The 13,955-nt window shown below is 41.3% G+C and overlaps 1 protein-coding gene across 6 annotated transcripts in view; it reads right to left on the reverse strand.

Moving 5' to 3' along the window:
* The window catches only part of trim9 (tripartite motif containing 9), a 73,737-nt gene that overhangs the window by 24,305 nt on the left and 35,477 nt on the right, over positions 1-13,955 (reverse strand). For all 6 annotated transcript variants that reach the window (XM_061969079.1, XM_061969081.1, XM_061969078.1 and 3 more), the window contains exon 4: positions 2,831-2,941. In XM_061969079.1, coding sequence (XP_061825063.1) covers positions 2,831-2,941 — 111 coding nt within the window. The remainder of the gene's footprint in view (positions 1-2,830; positions 2,942-13,955) is intronic.

Below are 13,955 nucleotides of genomic sequence, written 5' to 3' on the forward strand. Positions count from 1 at the left end.
TTAGATCCACTATGGACTGGACTCTTGCTATTATGTTAGATCCACTATGGACTGGACTCTCACTATTATGTTAGATCCACTATGGACTGGACTCTCACTATTATGTTAGATCCACTATGGACTGGACTCTCGCTATTATGTTAGATCCACTATGGACTGGACTCTCACTATTATGTTAGATCCACTATGGACTGGACTCTCACTATTATGTTAGATCCACTATGGACTGGACTCTCACTATTATGTTAGATCCACTATGGACTGGACTCTTACTATTATGTTAGATCCAGTATGGACTGGACTCTCACTATTATGTTAGATCCACTATGGACTGGACTCTCACTATTATGTTAGATCCACTGTGGACTGGATTCTCCCTATTATGTTAGATCCACTATGGACTGGACTCTCACTATTATGTTAGATCCACTATGGACTGGACTCTCACTATTATGTTAGATCCACTATGGACTGGACTCTCACTATTATGTTAGATCCACTATGGACTGGACTCTCACTATTATGTTAGATCCACTATGGACTGGACTCTCACTATTATGTTAGATCCACTATGGACTGGACTCTTACTATTATGTTAGATCCAGTATGGACTGGACTCTCACTATTATGTTAGATCCACTATGGACTGTACTCTCACTATTATGTTAGATCCACTATGGACTGGACTCTCGCTATTATGTTAGATCCACTATGGACTGGACTCTCGCTATTATGTTAGATCCACTATGGACTGGACTCTCACTATTATGTTAGATCCACAGTGGACTGGATTCTCACTATTATGTTAGATCCACTATGGACTGGACTCTCACTATTATGTTAGATCCACTATGGACTGGACTCTCGCTATTATGTTAGATCCACTATGGACTGGACTCTCACTATTATGTTAGATCCACTATGGACTGGACTCTCACTATTATGTTAGATCCACTGTGGACTGGATTCTCACTATTATGTTAGATCCACTATGGACTGGACTCTCACTATTATGTTGGATCCACTATGGACTGGACTCTCACTATTATGTTAGATCCACTATGGACTGGACTCTCACTATTATGTTAGATCCATTATGGACTGGACTCTCGCTATTATGTTAGATCCACTATGGACTGGACTCTCGCTATTATGTTAGATCCACTATGGACTGGACTCTCACTATTATGTTAGATCCACTGTGGACTGGATTCTCACTATTATGTTAGATCCACTATGGACTGGACTCTCACTATTATGTTAGATCCACTATGGACTGGACTCTCGCTATTATGTTAGATCCACTATGGACTGGACTCTCACTATTATGTTAGATCCACTATGGACTGGACTCTCACTATTATGTTAGATCCACTGTGGACTGGATTCTCACTATTATGTTAGATCCACTAAGGACTGGACTCTCACTATTATATTAGATCCACTATGGACTGGACTCTCACTATTATGTTAGATCCACTCTGGACTGGACTCTCACACTATTATGTTAGATCCACTATGGACTGGACTCTCACTATTATGTTAGATCCACTATGGACTGGACTCTCACTATTATGTTAGATCCACTATGGACTGGACTCTCACTATTATATTAGATCCACTATGGACTGGACTCTCACTATTATGTTAGATCCACTATGGACTGGACTCACTATTATGTTAGATCCACTATGGACTGGACTCTCACTATTATGTTAGATCCACTATGGACTGGACTCTTACTATTATGTTAGATCCACTATGGACTGGACTCTCACTATTATGTTAGATCCACTATGGACTGGACTCTCACTATTATGTTAGATCCACTATGGACTGAACTCTCACTATTATGTTAGATCCACTATGGACTGGACTCTCACTATTATGTTAGATCCACTATGGACTGGACTCTCACTATTATGTTAAATCCACTATGTGAACTAGACTCTCACTATTATGTTAGATCCACTATGGACTGGACTGTCACTATTATGTTAGATCCACTATGGACTGGACTCTCACTATTATGTTTGATCCACTATGGACTGGACTCTCGGCACCCACATCTGCGGTCCTCTCCAAGGTTTCTCATAGTCATTCACATTGACATCCCACTGGGTTGTGAGTTTTTCCTTGCCCTTATGTGGGCTCTGAACCGAGGATGTCGTTGTGACTTGTGCAGCCCTTTGAGACACTCGTGATTTAGGGCTATATAAATAAACATTGATTGATTGATTGATTGATTTTACTGTACAAATAAAAGTGGTACCGTTTTTCCATTAACAGAAATGCATTATAAAATGGATTTTACGCTAAAAAAACGGCAGCTGAACTTTACCGCAAAAAAAAAAAAGGTGCTACCGCTCTTTCATTTACAGTAATTTGATGTGAAAACCATCATAAAATTGAGTCATGAACATGACATGGTGTCAGAGTTAAGGACTGCACGCCTACAGTGACCAAAGAATGGCAAAGGAAGTTTGAAGTCTGATTTTGCCGCTGATTTTTTTCTCGCTTTCAGACCTTACAAGACCTCTTGTATCCGGTTTAAAAGTCAGAGACGAGAACAAGAAACAATGTAGCAATTTTTTGATGACCACAACGTTCTTAAGTTCATTTTCATTCATCGTGACATATTTAATGCTTCTGGACATCGTTGTTAATGCCATTTACGGCCTTCATTTTCACAAAATCCATTTACATTCATTACGTTTTTTGGCCATACACTACTGCCATCTAATGTCCTTGAATTGCAACTGCATGCAACATCTACTGATACTGTAGTACTTCCAAATGAGACCTAAGAAAACAAGATATGACAACTGACCTGGAGGAAACCGCTGGGGTCGTTCTCCTTGATGACCTCCAAGCAGTACTCCATCAGGCCGGTGGTCTGGCGCAGCTTCACCGTGCAGTGAGAGATCTGATCCCGCACCACCTGTGGCGAAGGAGGCGGGAAGAAGAAGAAGAAGAAGAAGAAGAAGAGACTTTTATTGCAAAAGTGTGATGGATGACGGGTCCTGTCGCGGACAGAAGGACGGGTGACGTTCACACCTTCAAGACGTGAGAAGAATCGTCAGAGACGTCGCGTCGGAAATGTAGAATAGAATAGAAAAGAACAGAATGGACTTTATTGTCATTATATTTGCATATAACGAGATTAAGGACTCCAACTTAAGGTGCGGTAGTGGGAACAAATATGGGGTAAAAATAAATAAAATAAATTACACAACAGGCAATAAAGAAAAAAACTAACAATTGAAATAAACAGACTACTATCCAAAAAAATAATAAGCAATCCTGTACAACAGGGGTGCTCATTACGTCGATCGCGATCTACCGGTCGATCTCGGAGGGTGTGTCAGTCGATCACCAGCCAGGCATTAAAAAAATAGTCCTAAAAATGAGCGATCATAAATCTTTACTATGACGTCACTTTCGTCACTTGATTGACATTCACGGCACCCGAGGGTCTTCTGAGATGACGCTGGCTGCTGCCAGCTCATTAAAATTACCGACAGGAAGGCGAGAAACACTTTATTTCAACAGACTCTGGCTCCGTACCTGTCGTCAAAACTCCAAAGACTGACTGCACAGTTGCACAATAAAAGCTCTGCTTCATCCTGCCTGCGCTACCAAAATAAGAGTCTCAGAAAGCTGGCGTGCACAAGCTAGCAAGCTACGGAGTTTGCCGACAATGTATTTCTTGTAAAGTGTATACAAAGGAGTACGGAAGCTGGACAAATAAGATGCCAAAAACCAACCACTTTCATGTGGTATTGGACAGAAAGGAGGACTTTCTTTCTCCTCCATTCGAAAATGCAGACGTTATCATCACCACTGTCTGATTCCAATCAATGCAAGTCATCACAATCAGGTAATACACCAACTTATATTCTTGTCTTCATGAAAGAAAGGAATCTATATGTGTTAAACATGCTTGTATTATCTTTAACCACCTTTAACTTGTTAACAATATTAACTATATGTGTTAAACATGCTTGTATTATCTTTAACCACCTTTAAGTTGTTAACAATATTAACTATATGTGTTAAACATGCTTGTATTATCTTTAACCACCTTTAAGTTGTTAACAATATTAACTATATGTGTTAAACATGCTTGTTTTATCTTTAACCACCTTTAAGTTGTTAACAATATTAATTATTTGTGTTAAACATGCTTGTATTATTTTTAACCACCTTTAAGTTGTTAACAATATTAACTATATGTATTAAACATACTTGTATAATCATTAAACACCTTTAACTTGTTAACAAAAACATATATTTCATAAATAAGTAAATATAAATTATATATATGAATGAGGTAGATCCCCACGACTTGATCAATTGAAAAGTAGCTCGCCTGCAGAAAAAGTGTGAGCACCCCTGCTGTACAATATACAAAACACTATAGAAATACAAAATACTGTACAATATACAAAACACTATAGAAATACAAAATACTGTACAATATACAAAACATTATAGAAATACAAAATACTGTACAATATACAAAACACTATAGAAATACAAAATACTGTACAATATACAGAACAAGACAAGAGTACCGGAGTAATAAATAACAATCAGTGTCGGACGTATTGCACTCGAAGGGTAATATTGCACAGTAGGGTATTAGAGTAGGATATTGTATAGGGGTGAATTATTATTAGAAGTTAGAGTTCAAGATGGTGACAGCTCTGGGAAAGAAGCCTGTCTCTGAGCCTGTTTGTTCTGGCTCTGATGCACCTGTAGCACCTGCCCGATGGTAGCAGGTCGAACAGGTGGAAGCCAGGGTGTGTGCTGTCCTCAGTGATGCTTTTTGCTGTGTTGAGGCAGCGGGAGTTGTGTAAATCCTTCAGGGAGGGGAGGGGGCAGCCGATGATTTTTTGTGCAGACTTTATGACCCTCTGAATCGCCTGTTTGTCTGCTTCAGTGCAGCAGGCATACCACACTGTTATGCAGTAGGTCAGCAGGCTCGGTATCCTCTGTCACCTGTATCGTACGTTTTACACCTAGAACTGGGTGTAAAACGTCCTGGGCATGATGTTAAAGTGCATCCGGCAGTGGAGGCTCCTCTATGGGGTCTTGGGGCACTAGGAGGTTAACCCCTTTACTACTGTTACCCCAGGTGGCCCTTGGCAAAGGCCTAGTACCTGACTGCCCCCTAGCCAGGGATACGGTGAAGACCTCAACGGCGGAGCAGGCGGAAGACGGTAGATGTAAGAACTACCACAACAGCTGTGACGGCGGAAGAAGGCTGCAGCAGAAAAGGGTCCCCAGTAGAGATGTCCGATATTATCAACCGATAAATGCTTTAAAATGTAATATCGGAAATTGTCGGTATCGGTTTCAAAAAGTAAAATGTATGACTTTTTACACGGACGTAGGGAGAAGTACAGAGCGCCAATAAACCTTAAAGGCACTGCCATTGCCTGCCGGCCCAGTCACATAATATCACACACACACACAAGTGAATGCAAATCATACTTGGTCAACAGCCATACAGGTCACACTGAGGGTGGCCGTATAAACAACTTTAACACTGTTACAAATATGCGCCACGCTGTGAACCCACACCAAACAAGAATGACAAACACATTTCGGGAGAACATCCGCACCGTAACACAACATAAACACAACAGAACAAATACCCAGAACCCCTTGCAGCACTTACTCTTCCGGGACGCTACAAGAGTGATCCCCAACCTTTTTGTAGCTGGGGACCGATCAACGCTTGAAAATTTGTCCCACGGACCGGGGTGTGTGTGTGTGTGTGTGTGTGTGTGTGTGTGTGTGTGTGTGGTGGTGGTGGAGTGGAGGGGAGGGGGGTGGGGGGGGGGGTGGGGGTTCCATAAAGAAATGTGTGCTTACGGACTGTATCCCTGCAAACTGTATTGATCTATATTGATATATAATGTATATATTGTGTTTTTTATGTTGATTTAATAAAAAAAATAATAAAAATAAAAAATTAATTAATTTCTTGTACGGCCCGGTACCAGTGGGGACCACTGGGCTACAGTAGACACCCCCCGCTACCCCCTACCACACCATACCTCAACCACGCCCACCTCAACCTCCTCATGCTCTCTCAGGGAGAGCATGTCCCAAATTCCAAGCTGCTGTTTTGAGGCATGTTAAAAAAAAATTATGCACTTTGTGACTTCAATAATAAATATGGCAGTGCCATGTTGGCATTTTTTTCCATAACTTGAGTTGATTTATTTTGGAAAACCTTGTTACATTGTTTAATGCATCCAGCGGGGCATCACAACAAAATTAGGCATAATAATGTGTTAATTCCACGACTGGATATATCGGTATCAGTTAATATCGGAATCGGTAATTATGAGTTGGACAATATCGGAATATTGGCAAAAAAGCCATTATCGGACAACTCTAGTCCCTAGTCGTCTTGGACTCCATGCCACTGGACCCTGACCCGATTCTGTCACGTTAAACAAACGTTAAACAAAGTCACGCACAGGCATCCTCCATAAAAGGGATACACCCCTACCAGGAGGATCGTCATACTCGTTCGAGTGCCCGCCGATGACCACCCAGAACATGCTTCCATGTTCTCTTTTTCCTGCTAGTCTACTTCCTCACGTCCGCAGCCTGTCCATCACTGAAGATGTCCGAGAGCCTCCCTTGCAAACAGGAAAAACCACAGCAAAGACGGACGGAAGGGTTGCTAGGTAACAGTAACCTTGCCGGCAGGCTGAGAGGAGGAGGGAAAATCCTCTGCAGAGAAAGAATACACACGAGCAACGCAGGGCGACACATATTTGACATCGCCTTGGAGATCACCCACGCTTCTGATATCATCTGAGGAGTCTTGGGATGGGAGGACTTTCCTCTGAGCGACATGTTTCTTTAAAGCAGACCTTTTTTGGAGTCGTCATCGAATAACATGAAATAAAACACTTCACCGAGTATTTCCATTCGAGTAGTGGTGTCCCGATCTGATATTCATATCGGTGTGATATCAGCAAAGGCGTCGGATAATATCGGCTTGCATGTAAACTGTTCAGACATCCAGTTAACATCTAACATCTATATATTCTATATATTGGTATATGAGGTAGCGACTTGTCCAGGGTGTACCCCGCCTTCCGCCCGATTGTAGCTGAGATAGGCTCCAGCGCCCCCCGCGACCCCAAAGGGAATAAGCGGTAGAAAATGGATGGATGGATATTGGTATATATTGTATATATGTTATAGACATAATATAATATATCTGTATATATAATATACTGTACACATTATGTATATATTCGTATATATATGTTAGATTTTTTTAGCTATATTAGTCTATTTATACCTGCATTGTCCTTTCCATCCTTACACTTTCCATCATTGTAACTGAGCTACTGTGTTGAACAATTTCCCTTGTGGATCATTAAAGTTTGTCTAAGTCTAAGTCTAAATGTCCTCCAATAAGCACACAAGGTTGGTATTTTTTTTCCTATTTTAGTCAAGTCATTTACAAAAAGGCTACGAGAAGCTAGCAGCTACACGACAGCTAAGCACACAATAGCACGCAAGCTAGACCTATGTAATACTTATTGTCAGAATAATTGTAGCTAAGTTATCACAAAACTTTGTGTTGCCATGAGTTCCCGGCGAGAGGACAAAAGCTGTCTTTGATCCTACCAAGCAAAAGGCTTGTAAAACTCCACTGTGTAGGATGGGAAGCGACATGAAGGTGTCGGTTTCTTTTATGTATTGTAATCCACAGGGAGATTTTGTCTTGACCCAAGATCTACAGGAAGCAGGACCGGACTCCCCTCCAGGCATTTTTTCTTTGAACTGCTTTGTAACCAAAGGCAGCGGCTGTTTACGACCCCCTTCCTTTAGAAACAGCTGTTGCCATGTAATCAGGGAAAGTCCAAATAAAAGAGGAGGCGTACAATCTTTCGTCAGAGTGTGGTGGGAGACTGTACAAGAGTACAGCCCAGACGTTTCTCCTCAATTGAGCTAAATTGAATTCTGTCTCGGTTTAGTTCCTTGCTTCTTTGTCTGTTTAATAGATGTCATCAGTGTTTGAACCTGACACTTACTGAACAATCTTGCAGTGTAAGACAGAACATTTGTCAATATAGTTCCCTATTGATTAGTTGTCTGTCTATCTGTGTAGGCCCTGCGATGTAGTGGTGCCTTGTCCAGGGTGCACCCCGCCTTCTGCCCGGGTGCACCTGGGATAGGCTCCAGCCACCCTCGGGACCCCGAGAGGGGAAATGGATTGACGGACTGGACTTTCACACTATTATGCTAGATCCACTATGGACTGGACTCTCACTATTATGTTAGATCACCTATGGACTGGACTCTCACAATATTATGTTAGATCCACTATGGACTGGACTCTCACTATTATGTTAGATCCACTATGGACTGGACTCTTACTATTATGTTAGATCCACTATGGACTGGACTCTCACTATTATGTTAGCTCCACTATGGACTGGACTCTCACTATTATGTTAGATCCACTATGGACTGGACTCTCACTATTATGTTAGATCCACTATGGACTGGACTCTCACAATATTATGTTAGATCCACTATGGACTGGACTCTCACTATTATGTTAGATCCACTATGGACTGGACTCTCACTATTATGTTAGATCCACTATGGACTAGACTCTCACAATTTTATGTTAGATCCACTATGGAATGGACTCTCACTATTATGTTAGATCCACTCTGGACTGGACTCTCACTATTATGTTATATCCACTATGGACTGGACTCTCACTATTATGTTAGATCCACTATGGACTGGACTCTCACTATTATGTTAGATCCACTATGGACTGGACTCTCACTATTATGTTAGATCCACTATGGACTGGACTCTCACACTATTATGTTAGATCCACTATGGACTGGACTCTCACACTATTATGTTAGATCCACTATGGACTGGACTCTCACACTATTATGTTAGATCCACTATGGACTGGACTCTCACTATTATGTTAGATCCACTATGGACTGGACTCTCACTATTATGTTAGATCCACTATGGACTGGACTCTCACACTATTATGTTAGATCCACTATGGACTGGACTCTCACAATATTATGTTAGATCCACTATGTACTGGACTCTCACTATTATGTTAGATCCCCTATGGACTGGACTCTCACACTATTATGTTAGATCCACTATGGACTGGATTTTCACACTATTATGTTAAATCCACTTTGGACTGGACTCTCACAATATTTTGTTAGATCCACTATGGACTGGATTCTCACACTATTATGTTAGATCCACTATGGACTGGACTCTCACTATTATGTTAGATCCCCTATGGACTGGACTCTCACACTATTATGTTAGATCCACTATGGACTGGACTCTCACACTATTATGTTAGATCCACTATGGACTGGACTCTCACTATTATGTTAGATCCACTATGGACTGGACTCTCACTATTATGTTGGATCCACTATGGACTGGACGCTCACACTATTATGTTAGATCCACTATGGACTGGACTCTCACTATTATGTCAGATCCACTATGGATTGGACTCTCACTATTATGTTAGATCCACTATGGACTGGACTCTCACTATTATGTTCGATCCACTCTGGACTGGACTCTCACTATTATGCTAGATCCACTATGGACTGGACTCTCACTATTATGTTAGATCCACTATGGACTGGACTCTCGCTATTATGTTAGATCCACTATGGACTGGACTCTCACTATTATGTTAGATCCACTGTGGACTGGACTCTCGCTATTATGTTAGATCCACTATGGACTGGACTCTCACTATTATGTTAGATCCACTATGGACTGGACTCTCACAATATTATGTTAGATCTACTATGGACTAGACTCTCACAATATTATGTTAGATCCACTATGGACTGGACTCTCACAAAATTATTATTAGATTATTTTCTTTCTTTTTTTTCATTTATTTATTTATTTCAGGCAATGACATAAAAAAGTACAAAGTTGACAACACATAATAATATAAATTAATAGTATAGTATAGTATGTAATGCATGATCCACTATGGACTGGACTTTCACAATATTATGCTAGATCCATTGCACCGGTCTCCCCTACAGGGGGGTCCTCTCCAAGGTTTCTCATAGTCATTCACATTGACATCCCACTGGGTTGTGAGTTTTTCCTTGCCCTTATGTGGGCTCTGAACCGAGGATGTCGTTGTGGCTTGTGCAGCCCTTTGAGACACTTGTGATTTAGGGCTATATAAATAAACATTGATTGACATTGATTGATGATATACTTTTTTTGATGAATTAAGTAACATTTATGACAAAACACAATATAGAATGTGAGATATAACAGGATAATGCATACATTTATCATTTGTTTTCAAAACGCTTACAAAAAAGTTGGACCCCAAAAATTTACTGTGGGACCCCATTTTTATGACTTAATGGGGTTCCTGGGACCCCATTTTGAAAATTCCTAGCGCCAATACTGATGGAGTATTGGTGCGTGCAAAACAGCAGCAGGCGGCTGATGCCTGTGGGCCGGTTCTAGTACTAATCAAATATCATCCTGGGGGCCATAGATCATTCATTTGTGGGCCGGATCTTGTCCGTGGGCCTGGACTTTGACACCTAGGCCTTAGAGCCTACACACAACCTGCAAGCAAACTGAATATTCCTCTGCAAAAAGATGCAGAGCAACCTAATAATTCATGTATTTACCACTGCTGACGCAGGCGAGAACTGCTGTTTTGTTTTGTTTTTTTCCCATAAAAGAAAGTTCAAGTCACCTCTTTGCGGTGAGTGCGGTTGTCACGGTGATGAAATCCGCAGCACGGACGCTCATTTTTTACCCCTTGAAAAGCGCCTTCTTGTACATTTGCACACACCCACACATTTGGTGGTCATTGCACCAGCAGCTGAAGAAGACAAATCACTTGTTTCTGTGTTGACACTATCAGGACACTGCGACACTTTCAAGCCGGCGGAGATGCAGTCACCTGAAATGCACCCTGCTTTACGAGCACGCTCTACCTTTTTATGCAACCATCGGGTCACATCCCCAAACATTTTGTAAGAAGAATGTGGCATGCGTTTACCCATAAATGTTTTTTTTTAAATTTGTATTTAATAACATTTTTTAATTAATTACATTTTTATAATAAAAAAAGACTCCACACAATTCTTACTTGCATTTAAATGTGTCATGACTGAACAAAACAACCTTTTCTGCCTCTAATAATAATGTGCATAAAATACAGTTATCATCATTTGAATGCCTTTCATCCATAAATGATCTGCAGTTTACAAGGTTTGGGTTTGTGGGACTCACAAAATGTTCTTAACTTGTCTATTTTCTCTTAACTGCAGGATTTACGAGCTAATTAGCATAGGTCGACGCCCACAGATATGGGCAATTATTTTGAGGGGGGGGGGGGGGGGACACACGACACACGACACTAATACAAAACCTCACAATAATGTCTGATTGAATGCTAAAAACGTTATGACACACCGCCTTAATAAACGGAATGGAATTTTTAATTTTTCTTACTGAATGAGAGAGCCAGAATGTACATGAAAATAAAAAATGTTAACTATAAACGATAAAACACTGAATATTGACAACTAGAGATGATATTATCTGCAGATAAATGCTTTAAAATGTAATATGGAAAATTATCGGTATCGGTTTCAACCTCCCGATTTTCCCGGGAGACTCCCGAATTTCAGTGCCCCTCCCGAAAATCTCCCGGGACAACCATTCTCCCGATTTCCATCCGGACAACATTATTGGGGGCGTGCCTTAAAGGCACTGCCTTTAGCGTCCTCTACAACCTGTCATAACGTCCGCTTTTCCTCCATACAAACAGCGTGCCGGCCCAGCCACATAATATATGCGGCTTTTACACGCACAAGTGAATGCAAACATACTTGGTCAACAGCCATACAGGTCACACTGAGGGTAGCCGTAAAAACAACTTTAACACTGTTACAAATACGCGCCACTCTGTGAACCCACACCAAACAAGAATGCCAAACACATTTCTGGAAAACATCCGCACTGTAACACAACATAAACACAACAGAACAAATACCCAGAACCCCTTGCAGCACTAACTCTTCCTGGACGCTACAATATACACCCACCCGCTACCACCAAACCCCCCCTGATGATTTTAGGTTGTCCTGAAGAATTTGGAGGTAATCCTCCTTTTTCATTGTCCCATTTACTCTCTGTAAAGCACCAGTTCCATTGGCAGCAAAACAGGCCATAGGATAATACTACCACCAACATGCTTGACGGGAGGTGTGGTGTTCCTGGGATTAAAGGCCTCACCTTTTCTCCTCCAAACATATTACGTATTGTGGCCAAACAGCTAAATTTTTGTTTCATCTGACCACAGAACTTTCCTCCAGAAGGTCTTATCTTTGTCCATGTGATCAGCAGCAAACTTTAGACGAGCCTTAAAGTGTCGATTCTGGAGCAAGGGCATCCTTCTTGCATGGTAGCCTCTCAGTCCATGGCGATTCAAAACACGCTTGACTGTGGACACTGACACCTGTGTTCCAGCAGCTTCCAATTCATTGCAGACCTGCTTTTGGGTGGTTCTCGGTTGACTCTTGATAATCCTGACCAATTTTCTTTCAGCAGCAGGTGATAGCCTGCGTTGTCTTCCTGATCGTGGCAGTGACAAAACTGTGCCATGCACTTTATACTTACGAACAATTGTCTGCACAGTTGCTTTTGGGACCTAAGCTGCTTTGAAATGGCTCCAAGTGACTTTCCTGACTTGTTCAAGTCAATGATTCGTTTTTTCCAGATCTGTGCTGAGTTCCTTTGACTTTCTCATTGTCGCGTTTGCAACCGAGTCTAATGACTGCATCACATGGGCCCTATTTAAATGGAATCATTATCACTCACATGAAGTTAAGAGGCCATGCCATGAAGCTCATTTGATTTGATTGTAACTTTTCTACATCACCAAAATTGATAATGTATGTTGCTGTATGTATACGTTGGACCCAGCAGATTTGCTCACATTTTCAGTAGACCCAAAATAAATTCATTAAAGAAGCAAACTTCATGAATGTTTTTTGTGACCAACAAGTATGTGCTCCAATCACTCTATCACAAAAAAATAAGAGTTGTAGAAATGATTGGCAACTCAAGACAGCCATGACATTATGTCCTTCACAAGTGTATCTAAACTTTTGACCATGACTGTACATATTTATTTTTTTATTACTTTTGGCCAAAGGGGGCGCCTTTCAATTTCTTACTCACACTTGTTATTTCATATGTTGGCCAGAGGGGGAGCACTTCAAATTTTTACACACACTTGTTATTTCATATGTTGACCAGAGGGGGAGCACTTTTAAAACCGACACAGTCAATTTGAAAAATCCCTCCTTTTTGGCACCACCCTAATTTTGATAGATTTCACCACCAGGGGGTGCAAATGAGACATTCTCTATTAGATGCAATGGTTTTCTGTATTGGCACCATGATTTAGGTCCTAACTTGTTCACCGGTCCTCATATGGAAGCTACTTTTCCTTGTTGATGTCTCAATAAGGGTAGAAATACAACTACACGTGCACACTCAGAAATGACGCTTTAGTGTAGGCAGCTGAACAGGTTTTACTGTCTATTGATTTTTGCCAGAAGGGGCCAGCGAGAGAGCGAGCGTGCTCACATGTTGCCACGCAGTCTATGTGCGAAACATCGATTCTAGCGAGCGTCCAAGCGTGAAATTAGACGCCACGCAGCGTCCAACTCCATCTCTCTCGCTCACTAAGACAAGTGTCATGTGTGTGACATCACTGAGTGAGCAGAGCATCCGCATCTCATTAAAAAAGGTGCCATATGTAGTAATGTGGCCAGAAATGTTACTGCAATCCAGGCAATGTTCCCTCTAATTTTTCATGTGTGTGAGCAAACGCA

Source organism: Nerophis lumbriciformis, linkage group LG08 (assembly GCF_033978685.3).
Source record: "Nerophis lumbriciformis linkage group LG08, RoL_Nlum_v2.1, whole genome shotgun sequence".
In the NCBI taxonomy this organism is placed as follows: domain Eukaryota; kingdom Metazoa; phylum Chordata; class Actinopteri; order Syngnathiformes; family Syngnathidae; genus Nerophis; species Nerophis lumbriciformis.